Source organism: Bombus vancouverensis, chromosome 4, assembly GCF_051014615.1.
Source record: "Bombus vancouverensis nearcticus chromosome 4, iyBomVanc1_principal, whole genome shotgun sequence".
NCBI classification, from domain to species: domain Eukaryota; kingdom Metazoa; phylum Arthropoda; class Insecta; order Hymenoptera; family Apidae; genus Bombus; species Bombus vancouverensis.
Genome location: NC_134914.1, coordinates 16,712,514 through 16,733,963, shown reverse-complemented (window position 1 = coordinate 16,733,963; position 21,450 = coordinate 16,712,514). Strand labels below are relative to the sequence as shown.

Genomic DNA, 21,450 nt, shown 5'->3' with positions numbered 1-21,450 from the left:
AGATCAAAGCGAGTGATTCTCGGAATTGCAGAGCGATTCTTGAACGATTCTAGTAAAATAGAGCTATCGTCTAAACGATATTAAAGCCCCTGGTGGAAGTCAAAGATTCGTAACGTCGCGCGTCGCGAAGGAATTTAAAGCGTACAAAGTTTACAAAGTATCGAGCGCTTCTGATACTCTTTGGATCGAGACCAAGGAAACGCTGAGAATCATTAGCCAGGCTGGATGTCGATATTAAAATATCGAAGAAAATAGGAACGAGAAAAGACGACAAATCTATCGAAGATATTAGACTAACATCGTTATAGTGTTTATTCTCGTATATGGCGAAGAAGCAAACGTATAATACGAGGCGAAATGTGTAATATTTTAGATTGCTCTTTTTATATTTACTACATACTACGTACTTTTTATATTTAAAAATAGAATAATAAATGTCTTGTATTGGTGGTTAAGGATTATTATCTGTATATTTTACAAGATTACAAATAGTCGATCACTTTTAAATGGATGAATATTAAAATAAACATCTTTATATATCCTAATTGCTAATTATTAATTGAACGTCATTTCATCGCGTTAAAAAATATTGAAGCTTCTGCGCAACTTTTAACAGGTACTGATAGTGCAAATGGTCGAGTCAAGTATATTAAAAATTACCATTCACAGCGCACGATGGTTAATTCAATCCAATTATCCTGTTTCAATATCCTATAACTATTCACCGTACAAAAAAATTCAACGAGAAGCACGAACGAAAAAGGATGTTATATCCAATTTTCCACAAAACCTAAAAAAAAATTAAAATCTCGTTTTCCTCTATTTGTCTCAAAACTGTTATCATCGAAAACTTGGTAGAAAATGAGGTTTATCAACATTTACCGATACCGTGCCAGCATCAGGCTCCTTTTACATTTAATTAAACGTCCCCTTATCGAAATTAAAACTCTTACTAGCTGGTCGTTCGTATAAAATTTTCCTAATTACGCTTGGTGGAACAGCTTTCTGCAAAAACCGATGCTCCGTTTATCGGGACACTAATCTCGCCTAACGCTTCGACGAAACTCTCCCGTCTTGTAATAAAATCCTTCTAACGGAGATAGGGAAGATAATGGAACAGGGAGGAATGGAAAACAATAAAAGCGTGTCGCCAGAAAACTAGAAAAACATTGTCTACTGCTTGAGGACGAGTTTTGTGTATCAGCACCGCGGTTGCTTAGAACTCTGCTCGGCTTTTTATGAATTTGCCTTTATATATATATATATATTTACTGGTCTTTCTTTACTTAGAAAACGCCCTAAAACTCCGCCATAATAAACCTCGTACGCTGCTATCTGGACGTTGTACCATCTGAGAACAACGAGCGAAAGAATTTATTCCGTGTAATTTGAGTTTCCGAAACGCGCTGAAAAAATATCGCCCGGTTACACGACACTGTATAATACGTGTATTTTGCAGGACACGTGTATTCTAGAGGTCCATTTTCTGCAACGAAACTTCATCAACCGTGCTTGAGTTATCGAATCTGTTATTCAAGTTCCTAAATTATTGACGAGCATCGGTCTCGTATACGAGCCGCAGATATCGCTAAATCGATTAACTGGATAAAACAAAAGGTAGAGAAAATTGATGAAATTATATAAAACACGTATCGGTCAAGTGCTTTGCAAATAAAATTTTGAAAATTTCAAAAAGTAGAATTAATCACTTTGGCCTGTAAACGAACTATGGTCGGAATTTTGGTTGCTTACAGAAGCGAAAATTTACAATTAACCAGAGATTTTTAATGTAATCTGAAATATAGGAATCAACAGTTGCTAGGAATAGATAATTTGATACTGATACGAGAATATATTTTAGAAAATAAAAGTGTACGTGTTCATTTGGAAATCAAGTTAGAAATTCTTGTTTCTAGAAGGTTAGAACATTTGGTGTGATTACGCAACTATTTACTCGTACTACAGAAGAAATATTCGTGAGCGGGGAAGTATTTTTGCTAGTTTAGATAAGGCACGAAATATATTTAAACGGTTGCAGGTAGGTGAAAACGGGAACGTGAAAGTAGTTAGGTGATATACTTGTGGAATATTTAGTGGAGAACGTGTGAACTGGCGGAATGAATGAAACCGTGAATTTGTGAATTATTGAAATGAATAAAATTCTTGAACATAGTAGAGACGTATAACAAGTTATCAAATTCTGAAATCTCTTGCAAAGAACTACACTCAAACCCTAAAGTGCTTGACTGCCTGAATATTTTATATTCAGTTTTTAAAATACCATTACTCGCTTTACATTCTGTTTAACAACACATTAAAAATTACAATAAAAATTGTGCATTTCAATTGTACAATTATTTATCACTGTAGAATTGCTTTGCCTTTTTCACTCGTATATATTGTAATTTCACGTGAACTATACTCAATACCAAACGTAATCGAATACTGTTTTGACCAATTGTAAAATATCATTTGCTTTTATAATAAATAATAGACTTTTTTCATATATTATGACAATCTTCGCTTCGAGATAATAAAACAAAACAAAAAAAAAAAGATCCTCAAGCATCTATTTTAAGAATTCTGCGATGAATCCAGCAATATCGCCAAGCTTTGTACAATTTGTTCGCTATGAACGAACGACCGATAATTTCTCAGAATCTCATATCGCGAATAAGGAAATCGTTTCTACACGACACCCCACTTTTTTCCACCCTCGCGGTTGTTGTGTTTTTACAGTAATAACGAGAAATTCTCGCCTGCGGAGAATACATCAAACTCGAAACGTTCTCTCGTTATCGCGGCTCGGTCGAATGAAATTCTTATAGAGAAATTTGCGGCCATTAATCTCGACTCGTAATATTTCACCGGTTCGACGAGCGTTCCGCAATTTCTTCGAAACGAAGGACCAGGCCGCCAGAGGATTTAACCTTTCAATAATTCGCCAGCTTCCTCCGAGATTCTCTCGTTCTAACAAGGAAAAGAAAGCAAGAGAGGAAAAAGACTCGCGAATAGAAGATAGACAGTCAGGTATTTGCCTGTCCTCGTCTCTACGGTTAACAATTGGATCGATGGTCGCGTGTCTGGCGCAGAATTAATAAGCTGAAATAAGTAATGAGTGTAATTTCAACGGAGTTTCCAGCGTCCTAAGAGAAACGTCGCGGAACGAACTACGTTATCGGAGAAGCTGTCAGAAGTTCTCCGATATCGTACTTATATAAGTACACTCGTGTATACAGCTTCAAGTTCTGCTATTTAGGAATGGATCCATATGGCTATCCTGCGATTGATGTAACGATAAATAGAATGCAACTGGTAGAATGAACATCGCTGGTTTTCATGGCTGTATATTGAGGATTTATTTGAATGAATCGTCGTTAAGACAGGATTTATATTTTAATTGCTGCGATTAGAGTAAGATAGTTCGTAAATAAGTAATAACCGATTAATCAACAAAGAAAAGAAATGGATTAACAATTTCTTGCGTTATAAGGATATTGCAGGTTGTTGGAATACAACGATATTAATCGCATACAGATGAGGTGATTGATCGAACGGATTCTTCCCTTCGTTGCCCAGCGATATCCCCACTAGCGTGCGTTCGTGAGATGTACCGCGGCGGCTGGCGCGTGTGTCACGTAAAATAACACAAAAGAACAACAAAAAAAAAAATAGAAAAAAAGAAACTTTATTTTTCTTCTAACACAATTCACGATTTTTACTTCCGAGCTCTAGGCGTAACTTTTTAAGACTGACTCGACTTCCGATCGGATTCGGTTATTTGTCTTTTATCACCCCTCAATATCCCCACTATCCTTGAGTTTGTTAGGCATCCGCGATCGCCGCCACGCATGCCTTCTCCTCGAATATTCGGCGGAAGGATCGTTGGGATATTGATGGCTCATTAGGCACTTCGGCGATATACATTATCGCCGAGTGCCGCCACATCTTTATCTCTGATTTTAAAGTGAGCTGGTCTTTGATGTGGATTGACGTTACACGTGCATGCTCTTCCGAGAATTCGGCGGAAGAAGCGTAAGGATATGGATGGCACATTGGGCACGTCGGTGTCGCGCTTTGACGGCGTAGCGTTTTGTATCGCGAAGCTGCTGGAAGGTTCCGTGGCACGTGCCGCCACACAGACGTCTACACAGGTCACACTCATTACTGCATAGAGAGTGGGGTTCAAAATCTCTTCAGGGGCCATGGGTCACTAAGTCAGTCAGTCTGAGAATAACTAGCCAAATGTCAACATTCCACGACCGTCACTTATATTTCCTGTAATTTTTGTTTAATAAATATCACACAATATTATTTCAACACAAACATTGTGTCTTCCACAGATTATTAATCTTAAGTTCGAGATTAAATTCTAACACAGGTAAAAAGTAAAGGTAGGTACAGTGAGAAGCGCGACGCTCTGACAGGAAAAATAAAAAACGTATGGAAGAAAGGGGGATTGTGTTGCGAGATGGGTTTTTACAAAGATTTATAGCAAAATCAATGTGTGTCAAAGATGACAAGGAAAGTACGTTTCGTTCGTGGTCGTACTTATAGAAACGATAATTCGTGACTACTGTCGTGACCCGTTTTTTCGATGTATTTCCATTTAATAGCGAATATATGACAATCGCTAAAAGTTCATTTTGATATAGAAATCCTATTGCTACGGATAGAATATTTTATGTATCCATTCCGACTTCACCGAGCCTCGCCTTATAGTATCGAATCGTGTTCTTGCTCAACTAATGAAAATTGGACTTCTGTTGAATATCAAGCCAGTTACGAATAACAAAAAATATATAATTGACCTAACGTACAAGAAGAAATAGTTCTACCGGATATACGAAAGAAATTTTCAAATAACACCGACTTTCTTGGAAATTGCATTGCTTCGTATCATCCAATTGCAATTAGGTCAGAAAATAGAAGAGCTTATATTCGATAAAGAATAAAGTTGTATAATAGTGCGCTCTGTATTGCATTCTAATCTCATCAGTTATATTTTATCGCAATAGATACAACTTGCTTCTGCTCAGTGTTAATCATTTTCATCCTTCTTCGCAAACATGATTCTATGCAGATCTAATTATGTTCAATAACATCACGCACAATCAATACGACCGCTAGTGCCAATAAAACAATTTAATAAAACATCGTTCAAAATTTACCAGCTATCAATCATTATGCATCTTAACGCAATGAAGCTACTACATCTTGATTAATAACCTTAAAAAGCGATAGATCTTCCATTTTAAAAGCCTCTCTGCCTCATCTCAACTTGACTTTTCCTTACCGAGATATCATATTCGAAAGAAGAGCGTGAGAGACTATACGTTTCTCTTATTCGCTCGGTCGGACCTCTCGCTCGTTCGCTTCCACTGACCTAGCTCACTTCTGATGGTCACACGGTGGTCTGTGACTGAAACTGAGTCAGCGTCCTTTTTGCTATTACTATTACTCGCGACGTGCGTATTTTCATAAAAAAAAAAGTGGGTCACGGTATTTCCAGGAATTTCGACCATCATTCAGTAGTGTCCTAGATACCAAACGTAATACCTGGAGCACTGTATCTGCGGAATCAATCGAGATATCGATATGAAACAAAGCGTGTTCCTTGAAGTATTTTGTCTAATAAATTCTTTCTGAATAAATTTGTAAATTTAATAATTGTAGAAATGCTCGTTATCGATGTAAGGGCATCCGTCCCAATTTGGTGCTACGGATTTTGTTTAATAAAAGGTACTCTATGTTACGTGTTTGGAAAGTTTAACAATCTCGCGCCACTAGTTCGCCTGCAAACAAACGCAGCAGCTATCGTGATGTGCAACAATGAAAACCATACTGCTACAAATTGAAAAATATTTATACGTATAACTGTCTCTGTATGCCTACACGGTTTTATAAACATACGAAGAGAAACATTGAATGTTTAACGTGGAAATGAAAAATGTAACAATTCGCACATGTTAGCAGCGAGACTAATAATAAATCCATAATAACTCCTTTTCACGCAGATATTTGAAAATAGTCGAATATCTTTCGCGTTCTAGACACACAGTTATTTAAACGTTCTGAATCTTTTAATTCCACCTACTTTGAACATAAAATTTAGAAATTTCCTAACATTCATAAAAATTTGTACAATATTCTCCATTTTCTGTTCTCAAATTCACGTATAATACGAGGAAAACGAAAAAGCGAAAATTAAAGAAAAACAAAAAAACAAAAAGGAGAAAAAGAAAAATATGTGCAAAGTCTCTTTACTCTTGCGCAGAGGATTTCTCGCGCGTCAGCTGAAATTTATAAACGGCGAACCAAAGACTTTTTGCGGCACGCTAAAACGCTGTCCCCAAAGCAAACAGACTAGACGTCGAGTTATCACTCGCGACGCGTGACTTATTGTTGGCGGAAGACATCGGGAAAGGTATTCGTTCACGTTAGGAAACGTGCCCGGCAAGATTTTTCAGCCGTAACCAGCTCTCTTTACCAGTAGCGGACCCTGCTACGTGTATTCTGAATCTGACTCGATCCCCTTCCAGGAACGGAATTCGTTTCTGCTCTTGCAGTTGTTCACGGAGTCACGACGCGGAAGGACACACGACCCGGCATATGATACTATTTCAATTTTTGGATGAGGAGTGACAACCAAGAGAATCAGTCGAGACTTTCTCGTGTGCAATGCGAGATCTCAAGTTTCGTGATGAATATGAAAAGAGAAGAGTATTTCAATTAAGAAGTTATTTTCTTACGGAAGTATTTGAACATTTACCATAGAAAACTTTTAGTCCCATATCGCCTGTGTTATGTAACACATTTTGTAATTTTAACAGCAGTATAATAATTATGTCGATCAAATTCGAAAGCGATCTGATAATCCATATAGAAGTTACAGGATATTTATTACAAAACATTAATATACGATACGAATAAGTACGTAATAAGCGTTAAATGCGACTCCACTGAATATCGAGGTTTATCGATGTAATGGATACATAAACAGATTCAAGATTTTTGTGAACTTTGAGAGATATACGCTTGTATTAAATATCTTGTAAGTTCCCTATACATATGGAGATTTGTTTCAAACTTTACCAATATAATCACGATAAAAGAGTCTCGTATCATTGTCACTGAAATTTCAAAGTGTCCAAGTATTAGGTTATCCGAAAAATGTCTTTCTTTGCACCTTCGTACAAACGTGAAAGCAAGTCTGTGAAATGCCGCGGTGTTTATGTCAATAGAACAAAATGGATCGTACGTAATTCGACAAAATAATATAAAACAAAAAACGCTGTGCATCTATTATTTCCTCGTAAAACGAAAGAAACTTCTCGGACAACCTAATATAACACTCGTAATATATTCATAGAAGGCATCGACCAGTGTTCGAATATTTTCGTATTCGTTTATATCGTAGATCGTCGCTTATCTTCTCTACGTATTTTTGAATCTCCTTTCTTGAAAGTTGGAAGAACAAACGAAACTTGTTGCGATATCGATTAGAGAAATCATGAAATATTCAACATTTGGTTCGATATATTTTGGTATATGTAAAGAACTTCGCATAAACGGCATGGAATAATTTCGATCGATTTCGTGCCGAGGGAAATACATGTGATAAAATTTTCAGGCCGATCCCCCTGTTAATACCCAAGTATTACGCTAATAAGGCTTTTATGCGGGGGCCTTTTCGCGACGTGCACAGTTCAATTTATTTGAGAGCCGACTATAATGCTTTCTCTTTGACCGGCAATTTTACTATTAATTTCCATTACACAGTTAATAAAGTTTTTCCACCCCAGAAAGCCTGTCGCGTTACTTGCCGTCTGATGACATTTCGAACAGTCGCGCGTGCATTCGCGCGCGTCAATAATTCATGCGCCATCGACGCGACGCAAAAATCCAATGTAAATAGAGCCGTACGATTTTTCACTGCGATACGTTTGCATATTTTCTGATTTTAGACACAAATTTCTACGTGCTACGTTTTTTTTTTTCGCTGATTTTTTAAAATATTCTCGGTTCGAAGAGTACCCTTTTCTCTTCTCGGAATAACATTAAGCAAATCACTCGTTATAAAATTTAAATTGCGTTTCTTCAACTGTGCTCATAGAGATATGAATTTGCATGAAGATTCGAAGAACGTATACATCGTACGCAACGTCATTATCCATATTTATCGCTTGTGATATGTTAAAGGTATGCACTTTTTGTATTTATACATTTAATGCCAAAAATACAAGGAATTTTGAGCAAAGACGATCAGTTTGCAAACGATTCATTGTAGATTCTTCGCTATTTTATTACACAGCCGAATGATAATTAAATCGTATATTATATATCTTCTCCTTGTCTTTCAATCTCGGATGGTATTTACACGCTCTGTTTGTCATAACTCGCCGGATAATTTGATGCAAAAAAATGCTTTCCTTCATCCTGCGTATTTCTGCATTATTTCCTAGGATGCATCACCATTTAAATAACGTATTTGTATGTCATAATAATGCTCCGCCCTCTCCCTAGATCGTCACTTTTATTTTCATCCATTTTTTTTTTTTACCTTTCGTTCTGTGATATTTCCCGGGTTTGGCATTCTTGAAAACTTCATCTCGCAATTTTCGAGATCTCACCAATCTGTCCTTGAAACGCATATCCGCGCCACCAACGTTGATTAATCTATAAAACTTCATAAATTCCCCATACTAACGATTAGTTCGTGGTTCCCTTAAGGGAACCGAAGAAAGAAAACACGTTTGTTGTCTTATAAGCTGCGAAAGTGTACGAAGTAGCAGATTAAAATTAATAATAAAACACGTGTCGACTTTCTTTCAAACTACGGTTGGCCTCATCGCGACGTAGAATCGTGTGTTTGTGAAAGGTAAACCGTATTTCTCGGTAGATTACTCCGGAGATTTGCGCGTTTTTGTTTTTAAGGACTGACGCGGAGAGTTCATAAAATGTGTCGTGAATATGTTAAAAGTGAAGGAAGAACACTTGGCTGCTGCCTATCCGTGTGCGTTTTATTAGAATATATTATTATAGTTTTTTTCAAAATGTTGTACGGAGAGGAATATTCTTACGTCGTAGCGAGATGTATTTTTAAAGAAATATTAGTAAATATCTCTGAGAGAAATGTATTTCTAATATATCGATTATTGGGTCGGCTAAACATTGCTGAAAATATTCCGTGTTACCGGTGTGTTGTAAGACTTTACTGAAATGTGCCTTCATTTTCGGTCAAACTCTTCAAAATTCTTCCTTCTTTGATCGCGCGAAAGAAAAACGCGCGACGCTTTTACGACTTACCATTGGAACGTCCTTGGATTTCTAGATTCTGGTGCCGGATGAAGGCATGAAACGTTATTGATGAAAAGAATTTCCCTTCGATGTTTTTCTCTCACCGACTGCGCGCAGGGATAAAATCGAAGATGGCGAATTTGCCACAACTGCTTCTGAATAAATTCGAAAAGTTGCCGGTAATTTCGTTCGGAGAAATTAACGGAAAATAATTAGGAGAACTGTACATGCTGTACATGTATAATAAGTTAGTATGATGCAAATATAGGAAAAAATGTAAAAAATCGATACGTTAAGAAGATAAAACCGCGCTGAAAAAGTATGACGAGATAATGGCTTAATACCAAAATAACCAACGTAAATACATTCTACGAAAATAATTATCGTTAAAACTGTATCACAATATTTCAATCTCAATAAAAGTCATTACCTTCGTTAAAAGCGTTGTAGAAGAGAAGCACATAAAACGATCATTTTGGGAAGTATGATAATCCCAATGTGAAAATCATGGAAACACAGTTGATTACATCATCGAAATGTCACTTCAAAATATTGATCTAAAGCCCATTATTAATTAACAAAATTCTATCAAAATTCCTATCTTCATCAACATCACACGTTCGCTAAAATCCGAACGGTCGTATTCATTTAAATCCCGTGATATTCCTCGTTTCCATGTTATTGTATCACGGAGAGAGAGAGAGAGAGAGAGAGAGAGAGAGAGAGAGAGAGAGAGAGAACCTTTCGGCAAAGGGACGTATGAAAAAAGTCCGGGTTTCCTCCGGTTTTTGTGGCGCGATCCTATTCGAGCACATTTTTCTTAATCCTTTTAACGTGGTGAATGCACCTTTGAAAAAGTTGAGTTGAAATTAGAGCGAGGCGCGAACGAGCAGCCTTTCAACGTTTACATCATTGCGGCCTAATATCCTGTCAGTGGTGGAAGGCAGAATCATTTCAGTTCTTTCCACGACCTGGTGCATACGCCTATTGCCCTCTAACAATAAGTAAAGCTACGTATGTTTAACATACAGGGTGTCTCAGAAGGAAACCGATGAACTTTATCAGTATGTCCGCTAGTGTATTTCGTAATCTTTATTATTCATTTTTTTCTTGAATGTATGGGCCTTGCTTCTATTTTTGCAGGTAATTCATTCTTCACGGAAGATTTCCTACCGATTGGTAACAATCGTAAACAAATTTAATACATTTATGGAAGAAAGACCGGTTTGAACATTTTGAACACCACTTTTAACATGTACGAATAAAAAAAGAAAGAAATAACAAGCGATCTTTCTTTCTATCTATATCTATCTTTTGAAATAAATCCAAAACAAATGTACGAAGATCTATAACGTGTATGGTCTTCTTCGGTGACCTAACAAGCGTACCGATAAAGTTATTCGAGTTTCTTATGGATCACCCTGTATACACATACACGTATGGGCGTGTATCCTCTTTTTATAGGGTCGTGAAGAAGCGCGCGAAAGCGAAATGAAGGAGCACAAAAGGGATGACTGTAAAGTATGCAGCCGATCAATAGCAAGGCAAAGCGGTGTGTATTGTCCTTTCACGTCGGAAATCGTGGCGTCTAACGTGAAAGGAGACGCAGTTGATGACGGAAATGTGTTTCTTCAAAGGGGAGGAACGAGATTTATCAGCGATCGAATCGTCGAGCCGGGTGACGTCGCGTCGCGTCGCGAAGAATCCACCCTTCTCCGGGTTCCCTTTGTTCAACGCGCCCCACCGCGAATAATAATCTCGTTATTGGGCCGCTGCAGGCCAACTCGCGTGTACTCTGCTTCGATCGTGCCTTCGCCCTCTTCGAAGAAAGCTTTTTGGAGATTCGAGAGATCCGAGATCGTTTGATTAAACGTGATGATATTTCCTTCGGTATACCAGGGGTGGAATTCTTTTAAGAAGCGTATTTTGATTTTACATTTTCATGTCTGGATTGAAAAATCCTACCTATGCGTGCTTTTTTTAAAACGTTCAATCTGTGTTTTTCCCTAGAGAGATTGATAGAGGATAGAGACAGATCTTGGAAAATAGAAGATTGAAAATTGATTCAAAAGTTTCATTTAATTTACTTGACGTGTGTCAGTGATGAGGATTTAAGAATGATCGGTCAAATAGTAGTAAAAATAAGAATAAACACACATTGAAATATTTAGTTGGAACGTACTTTAATGCTAAATATACAATTTTGCAAGATCGGAGAGCCACTGATTAATCGAATAATCGGAAATTCTATTTAATAAAATCGCTTTTAATTTTCGAAACAATAATAATAATAATAATAACTGAGACTACCATATTTCCTCTGCTAACTATACAGAAATCGAATATTATAAAAAACACTTTCATAAAATAGACTTAAACGTTCATCGAATTTACGTCGTACCTTAGTAAGCGCGTGTTATATATTCCACATAGCGGAGTGTACAATTAATTAGGCACTTGTTAAGCAAAAACGAGAACACACAGTTATTCAGCCAGATCGTGTAGATCAAGATAATTTCCACTTAAACCGCTGTCAACCTAAAATTACGTTAACGAGTATCAAGAAAAAGCTGGTCACATTACGTAACATTCAAACGGCGAAGTTGTACATTATGGTTGAAGCAAAATAAAGAAAGGGAAATCCAGTGCGAAGCGAATATAATCGTGCACCATCGTTGCCAGTATCTGCTAGGAAAAAAGTGCAGCATTCGCGAACCGGAATATTTACGCGAGCCACCATTACTGATTCGCGAATAAAGATCAATTTCAGCCGGCTTTAAACGAGGAGGCTTTAACCGGCACACTCACGAATCCGATTCGAACGCCATGGACACAGGGGATTTCCCTTGAGCTTAGATTTAAGCTCCGTCTGAAAAACTGCTCAACTACGGTGGCCAGCAACGGCTTAGACGCGATTATTTTCTCTTTAGAATCGAAACACGCAACAACGTAGATAAACAGGTGCCGCAATATTTCTCTGTTTAATCATTTTCATCCACCTTAACCGTTCTTTGTAGTCGTAACTCCCGAAATCGAAATGTAAATACACCTCCTACCCGATCGTTTATTTCTTATTACAAAATTCGCCAGACACGATATCGATCGTGTAATACCTCGGATGAATCACGTTGCGCCTGATCCCCGCGAATAAATTTCATTTGTAGCGTGTGTGTATATCTTGTAAGGAAGACGTGTAAATAGCGCAATATGGTATAGCGTAACAGTATAGGTAAAATAAGCTCCACGGTAGACACGCTTGCACGTACGAAGCGTAACGAGTAATCAAGATCGTAAAACCATTGCGTTTGATTCTACGCATCGCTGATTGGTGCGGCTGTGCTTATTTAAACAGATAGTATAAGAAAGTAAAAAAGAAAAAAACTAGGAAAGTACGGTATCATCCCGATATTCTTGAATAATACGTTCAAGAAACATAGGCATCCAGGAATACTCCAAACAAACAACCACAAGGCTGAAAACAGTGCATCCAGGAAGCCCGCACGAACCTTGCTACTATACTTAACCAGGTCATCGTATCTTTCTATCGCGTTCCCGTGTATTATAATCTCGCTTTTGTGTTAATAAATTAGATAGATACGGTTTGAACGCGTGGAACATCCACCGAGATCCCTCTCAGCCTATGTAGCTGCCGGCGTATCGCGAAAACGTTACACATATTTAATCGTGAGTTGGATTTCGTTGTTGGTCTTTGACCGTGTAAACGTTTGCTGGATTGTATTTGAATAAATTGGTTTATGAGGTAGGATATATTAAACTAACCATTAGCCTTTCGAAGATAAGATAAGAACATCTCGAAATGGAGAAAGCTCAGGTATCGTGTTACTCTTATCTGTATTTATAAAACATATCGGCGGAGTTAAACTAAAAAGATGTTAACATCCTATATCGTTTAACGATTATAACGACGTTAGCTTTGAAAGGGCTCTTGAGAAGTAATATTCTAAAGTAATTTGTTATCGCGACAAGGATATCGTTTTTTTTTTTTTTTTGTAGAAAAAAACTCGGTGAAGTAGCTTTCTTAATTATTCGGTAGATGCTGGAAGAGCGAATGGTAGATCCTGGTGCGCGAAAAGTATACGGGAAGTATGAAATATCTGTAAGAAATTACTATGTCTAAGAAGACTGCGGGTGGTCCAGCTACCCCTAGTGCCTAAGAAGGCTTCGTGTTTAAATTCTCAATAAGCCTCTCGAGTGCTTCTCTCTACTTTTCAAGATACTTTGCTAATTAATACTTGAAACAGTTTTGCAAACACGTGGACACTACTTGCTACGAATCACTTTAAGCTCCTTTGAATTCCCTTTTATGGAAACACGAAATTCCACTTCGAGAAATTGTCAAGAAACAAACAGCATTATGGTAAGAAAGAAGTATTACGATTATTCAGAACTTACAATTTAATATAATTGTTCTCTCGAAAACTTTTTATTCTTCCTGTTAACCCATTCGCCTTGTCATATATTTTTTCTTGTCCTAATTGTATATTTGTATGCATATATCAATATCGTAACGTTAAAATATACATTTCATGAGCACGATTTTTGGCTGTAAGGATATATTGACTATAAATGGTAATCCTTAACTGTCAATACTCACGAATACAAGACTGAATAATCAAAGGTAAAAAGTTGAATGTATTGCTCTGTACAGTTCATTTCGATTTTCCATCTCAATGGATTAATCAAAACATCACATCATTTCAACTCACATATCGATACTTGTGTGGTATACATTTCCGTTCGAAATTTTCTATACATAAAGTTTTAGTGACGCGAGATCAATCAACATCGAGGATCAAAATGTAGCTTCTTTTACATTTTGTATTTTAATTAGAACTTTTTAAAGAGAAGTTGAAGCATGTTTCTCTTATATAAATCTATAGAATATACTCACAAAGCTCGACCAGACTGTCCTGTAAACGAACCTCTCAAAACCTAAATTAATGCAGTCCCTTATTTTTTATTAATTTTCTAAGTACACGAATAATATCCAATACTGAAAATAAGACGGATGACTAATTTCCATAAATTTATTGATCGCAAGAAGATGACATAAATAATTATAAATTTTAAAAGGTGTCTAGAAAGCTACGTTTGCAACATTATCGTTTTCTTTCTACTTCTCAGTTTATGTAGTTGATCAACGCGAAGAGCTCAAATAACAACGGCTGAACTCAATTTATCTCTATTATTTCCTCTTACAAGAATAATGCTGAAAAAAAGTAAAGACAATAAAAAAGAGAAGGAAGAAAACTAAAAAGCAAGCACGCTTTTCTCCCGCATTTTTCCTACGTTTCTCCTTCTTGCAAGCTTCCTATCTCTCACAATTACTTGAATTTCAAACGAAAATGCAAAATCCTCGGCAAGTTAGCCAGCCGTGAGACACTGGACGAGAACATCACGAACTTTAAGAATCGCTTTACTATCCTGAGAACTCGGCGACTCCTCCCCTCGTTAGAGTCGTCACCAGAGTCGCTTTTATCGTGAAACACCACCGTGAAACGTCTTATTTAATCGCGTTACAGCGTGCAATTGCCGTGCTCGATCGAATAGAGAAACTCTAAGTAAAGGAGAGAGAAAGAGAGAGAGAGAGAGAGAGAGAGAAAGAGAAAAAGAGAGAAAACACGCGCATGAAGAACGATTGAAGTGGCGCGCTCCCCGCTCCATTAACATTTAATTGCGCCAATCGTCTTGGCGTATGGAGACACATCGATAAACTCGTTAACAGAATATGTGTCAACGGGTAATCGAGTGACTACGGAGCGATGAATCGAAGGGAGATGCGAACAGAGGCGATTTTATTCACGTTCGTTCGTTCTCTCTTCCATGTTTCGTCTCCCTCAGCCATCGATTCATCGGATTCTCAATGGTACGGCTCAAATGCGCCTCGCGATGATAGCGCTTCGATTACTTTCATCGGCGGCTTTTCACTCGAATTTCGTTCGTTCCGCGAACATGATCTCGTGCTCCGCCATTGATGCGATTTTAACGCGATCACGAGCACGCCGGTTGTATCGAATCACGGGGATGAACCGATCGAAGGATAGGGATGAGTACAGTTACGCCTATTTCGGTGGCATTCGAATACTTGCAATGAATTCACGGACATTCGAAACACGATTCGATAATATGGCTTGAAATGTGAATAGATTAAAATACCTTTGGTCCCAATTCAATATACTTGCTTATTTGGAAAACTTTATTTTGATTCGTATTTTTATGATAGTTTAGAATTCAGGTTTTACTTTCTTGCCAAAGCGCTTTTGACAATTTGATGGATATATATTTGTCATATATTTTTGCGAGGATTTATTTTTAGAGATGCTCGGTTTTAAAACTATAAAATTTGAAAAATTAAAAAACTGTTCCAGTGTTGAAGGGCTAATACGTTCGTTGTCAAAAAAATATAGCTATATTGTTCGTTAAAAGTGTGTCTATTTTTAAGGAATGTTGATTTTAACACATTGTTCAAGTCAGTTATTGAGACATAAGGATAAATACGAAACTGTTAAGAATCTTGTTTGTAATTTTTTCGACAATTCTTAATAATCATTTTCTCGTCATTAATCTATTCCTTTTTGAAATTCCAATTACACGGAAGAAACGAAATTACTTGTATCCTGTTCATGGAAATTTCTCACTGAAAATTTCTCGCGTCGTCCGAGGATTACACTCTGAACGCTAATCCAATTCGTGAGAACAAGCGGGCCAAATTAATTTTCGTTTGTTTAATGTTCAATCAAGTATAGAAAACTCGAAACACGCCGGTATTTTCAAAGATAATTCTAACAGAATCGTTCAATTCTCGTGCTAGTATCGAGCGTTACGCTGTGGACAAACTGGAACAGAATATGATCCACTACGAATCGTTTGCAAAATCAAAAACTACGAGCCGAAGTAACAACGTTTCTAGTTATTAATGCACCAGATAGATTATTGTTCGTTTTAAATCGATCGAGCAAATTCACCCATTCTCCATTCTCAATTTCCTTTCGCTTAATTGTTCAAGACAAAATCCGTTTACGCTTTCGAACAATATAACTTTTTATTCACTTTCCTTTTATAAATTAGTTACGCGTTCCATCGATGTTCATTCTCTATCGGATATTTATCTGTATAGGATGCTTTTTTTTACAAGGTTCGATGAATCAGAGAAAACAGGACATTTCATAAATCGCGGGACATTTAGTTTATTTATTATTTATTTTACTTATTTATTCAAGGGGTTGGAAAAAGGATTAATTTAGAATAAAAAAAAATGCTTTACAGTTGTCAATCATATGGCAGATCTTATTTAATTATTTCTCAAAGTTACGAAGCGTTTACAGTAATTAATTAGTTTACGTAGAGCTTGTCACGTGTCAATCGAAAGGGAATTATTAAAATATCACGTTAATAATTTTTCCTCCAGTTTTATACAAAAAGAAGCACAGAAATATGGAAGAAATACGAACAGCGAAATCTAAATGAATAGTTAACATTCAAGCAGAAAATCCGCATTTACTCTGAATGGATTCATCTGTGCGATTCATTTATATCGACCAAGCATTCACGTTAATGAATACCGGAAAATTTTCGACTATTCTTTTAGGCCCTTAATTCCTCTTGTAATATTGGTCATTCTTGGAATATCCACGTATCACAATTCAAATATAATAAATGAGATTTCTATTTGTACATGCAAATTACACACAGTACTTACAAAGATACAAATTCTACAAACAAATCTTACAAACGATCAATCACCTGATTATTCTCTTCGATGTAAACCTACGAAAGAAAAGTCTGTAACATGTGATTCGGAGAGATTCATCGATATTATTAATTGACAAATTTTTATGCGAGAGGATCCTGGTCTGATAAAAATTCTTCGATAATAATTTCAATAATACCTTAATAATTTTCCAGATTTACTTAATTCTTCCTTAAATATCCTCATGCATGTAGTCATATCTTTTCCAAGCCTTTTTACAGCGGCAACCATCATTTTCGTCGTCCGCTCGTTTCTCTCTGTTCTTTTTTCCCTTCGTACCGCGTTACCATGAATCCTAAAAATTTTAACATACATTTTCATCTAACATCGCGCTCGCCATTTCTTGTCGCTAGCGACGCAAGCCATAGAGTACAAATATTCATTTTCTGAGATCTATCGCTTGGCTTTTTAGTTTTATTCCACGTCTCCGGTACAGTTCACCACATTGCGCCGCGTCGTCTCCATCGGTTCGTATGCTAATGTGCTCGCAATTTGTATAATTCCGAAACGGGTTAAGCACACAGGACGTCGCAGCATCCGAGGTCGATAAGTTTTTCTGGCTCCGTGATAGGGCGTCGTTATCTGCAGGTGCTGTGCAGGGCGAAGCTCGTTTCTCGCCGCCGAGGCTTACTTTACATTTTAATGTCTGTGCGACCGCGGATCACCACGATCCTCCGAAAAGCTTCTAATGCTGTGGGCTTTCCCTCTGTACAGGATGTCTAAGGACAGGTGACACGACTGGGCGAAAGATCATTCTGCAAGCAGAGATGAATCGATAATATAAGAAATAAAATTTATTCGCTCGAAGCGTCGTTCCTCTTCGAGAAAATTGTGATTGAGGATTCATCGAGTACACGCGTACTCAGATATAATTTCTCACTAAACTTTTACCTGTATTTTCATATTTTAATATAGATTTTATTTTAGAAACGAGACAGATGATCAAAGCTTTCATATTTCGATCTGTTGCTGCTATTGACGAGCGGATATTCGCTAAAAAGATTGAATATTCGTTGGATACACGTATACACGTTATCAGCTAACTTCTAATTAGACGCGTTCATTGATCGATCCTACTTCATTCCTATATTCGTCAATGATTTATTTTTTAAGCTTGATTTACCAAAAGAGACAACGTTTCGAATAAGGAAGGCTTATTCTACATTCTGGCTTATCTTTGGTCGTAGGTTAATCTCTTGAGCGATTACTTGCTCGCTTTTGTCGCAATCTTATTCATTGTCCGCCTGATGTTAACCAGGTTATCTGAAGAACACAAGTTACGAGTATTTGTATTTGTAGAACTGAATGTACTTCGCGTAATTTTTTCTCGTTTAAAAAATAAGATGCAAAGTGAATTTTAAATACGCGTGGTAGATTGAGAAAACTCTCTTCCATTAAAACGAAGAACACATCGATCGTTAAACCGGAAACGTTTATCCATGCCATTTTGTTCGGCTGATCTTATAAAAGATTGTATACTACCATTTCAAGCCAGAACCTCTATTTCCTCTGTAAACCGGAGCGTTCAAACAAGCGAGAAATAATATATTCTGTGTATAGGATAACAATGCGCTCTCGTCAGAATCGAAAGACAGAGAACAAGTATAAAGATATCGAGTGGACATACAAACTCGGTGGCTGTGCGTGGCTGCGAATTAAATGTAAACATGCAAGACGTGCTTCTATATTTCCCGTCGAAATAAAATATTAATTTAAACTAGAGAAACGGGACAAGGAAACATTTTGCTGTTTAACCTATTCGCAGCTGAGGCCGTAGCAATACTGGCGTAGCATACGTCGAAGCCGTATAATACGTCAAAGACTATTCTTAGACAGGTACACACCGCTCGTAGTTAATTAATTCTCGTCCATAAATCATAGGACATTCGTTAATTTAACTCTGCTACGTCCTCTCTGTCATTTTCCACGCAACTGTATTTTTCTAACGTTGAAAAATATCTCGAATTTATGTCAAACATTTTTTCAAAACTATTAAAAATCTTTGTTATTTTATAGAATAACTTGACTTTCTTTACAACACACGAGATTAGCGAATAATTCTATAAATACGTTGAAATAATTCACTTCTTACTGATTTTTCTCTGTTGCATCTGGCTAGTTTTAAATAGAACGAACGTCGACCCCCATTTGCCAACCGAAATTGCAATAGAATCGTTCCCTTTGTGCGCGAAGTCGTTCAAAGCAGCAAGGGTAAGCCGAAAATTTGCGAGAACGACTATAGTTCAATGCAGTTTGTGAACTATTATTATTTTCAGCGGCGAAGCGCGCCGAATACAAACGCGAAGTGAACTAAAGTCATAAGTATAATCATGCGGTTATTACACGGCTGTTGAAAACAGCCGCTCGCTGTTTTGTCTTCATTTCCGTGGAAAAATTAGTCTTTCGAAAACTGCTCGATTTCATGCAAAACTAGAATACCTGTATCTTCTCCAAGTTTTAGTGAAATTCAGTTAATACGATGATCCTGAAATGACGTTGCTTTTTATTCTTTGTTTCAGGTAAGCGGTGATTATCCATCTGAGCCTTGTAATGTTTTATAAATATTTCGTCATGGTAAGTCGTATCAGTCTTCTTATTTTTATATAAAATATTTAACATCTATCAACATTTAATCGTGCTAAATAGAAATATTCCAATTTTTCAATTTTCCCTCATCGATGAATTTTTCTATAGAAACATTTTTTTTCTTTTTATTTTTCTATAGAAAAATCATCTAGTATAGAGGATAAAATAAAGTTAAATAAAAGGATGTGCGTATATGAGTATCAGTGACTTTTATACCTTTATACAGTAACCAGTAATTCCTATAGAAAACAGAGGAGCATAATTCACAAATGGAAATAAGGAAAAAATATTTGATAAAATTTTGTCGTTACCGCTTTATTACTATTGCTCGTCTTCTAAATTTTCTTTTATCGACCATTACCGATCACCTTTATAAATCGTTCGTTCGTTGATTACAATTAAGACGAAACCAAAAAAGTACATATCTGTATGAAAAAACATTGAATAATATACAAAGTTCGATAACCATTAGTTGGAAACCTCGGTATATTGTTTGAAGGAAATTTATCAAAGTATTATTTAACTAATTAACAGTTAATATTATAAACTCGTGAATTTCCAATAAAATCAAAATCAGTGGAAGGAAGGTTTGTGTATAAACCAACAAGAAAGTCGATAAAGAAATATCATAAAATTTCAGCTCTGAATCGAACAGCCATTGTCATTAGGAGGTTAATTAATACCGGCGTAATTAGCTGTGTTTTTACCTGGATTCGCGATATATATTACAGCATGATCATTTCCACTGATTTTCTTTACGGTACTTGCAATTTTATCCGATCTGATGAGCCGCGAATGCCAGGCTGTAGTTTGCGCGCAAGAAACCCCGTCATTTATCGAAGTTTCGACGATAACAAAACATTGTAATGACGCTGCTGAAAACGAATACGTTTTTAACCATAGTCCATTAACTCCGCGACCACAGTTGCAACCTATAAAACAGGAGAATATCCAACATTGAAAGCTGCAAGCAAGGTAACAAAAAAGGAAAAGAAGAAAAAAGTTAAAAAAAATGTAGGTTTGCGATAAACTTGGAAGACGTGCTTTAATAAGAAGCATCGTTATGTGTCTATCATGTTCCAGAAAGGTATATGTTACGTTAGACGAGTAACTGATGAACGAGTTTTCAACTCAGAAGTCAGGCGATTGTAATCTGTCGTACGTGATATATTGTCTCCTGTGCCCGTAAAGTACACTTTGATAGTATAGACGATGTTTTATTAATGTACTATCGACAGAAAGTTCGAAAGCGATATAATTTTTAGAGGATGGATAGTGAGATGATAATCAACTAAATTTTGTTTCCTCTTAATGGTAAACGATAACTAAGAATTCGAAATGGTAAATTATGTAAATGCCACTTGAATCGACAGTGATAGAAATTACGTCGAAAGGATAAATACGTTGGGCAGGGTGTTGATAACGTTCCTCGTTTTTTCGGAATGTGTAACCCTTGTAAAATGAAGTAATCCAAGTACCTAGATAAAACACGGTGTTTGGGTTATCGACACTCTCGAGATTGCATGGAAAAGTTTCGAAAATCTGGATATCCGTGGATCGTTTCAACGTCTTCCGGGGACAAGGATCCCGTTTGAGGAAGCAAAAGTCCGTGCAATCGCGTTTCCAATCTTCGCTTCGATAGTAAAACGCATCATTTCGTAACTTGCTGAGAAAGTGGTTGGATAAAATCATGAAGTTCTTACGAATTTCGACCTCGATGGCTGCGTGAAAAATAAACGAACATAATAATATACGATGGCCACAGGGGAAATACACGATAAACCATATTTTTC

At 36.8% G+C, this 21,450-nt stretch overlaps 2 protein-coding genes across 3 annotated transcripts in view; one reads left to right on the top strand and one right to left on the bottom strand.

Moving 5' to 3' along the window:
* nrm (neuromusculin) overlaps positions 1-21,450 on the top strand; it is a 428,251-nt gene that overhangs the window by 263,401 nt on the left and 143,400 nt on the right. The gene's annotated exons all lie outside the window — the stretch shown is intronic.
* LOC143302560 (uncharacterized) overlaps positions 1-21,450 on the bottom strand; it is a 278,711-nt gene that overhangs the window by 256,372 nt on the left and 889 nt on the right. The window contains exons 2-3 of the mRNA XM_076617796.1: positions 21,136-21,378; positions 20,365-20,589 (exon numbers count right to left, since the gene is read on the bottom strand). Of these exons, the coding sequence (XP_076473911.1) occupies positions 20,365-20,589; positions 21,136-21,378 (468 nt within the window). The remainder of the gene's footprint in view (positions 1-20,364; positions 20,590-21,135; positions 21,379-21,450) is intronic.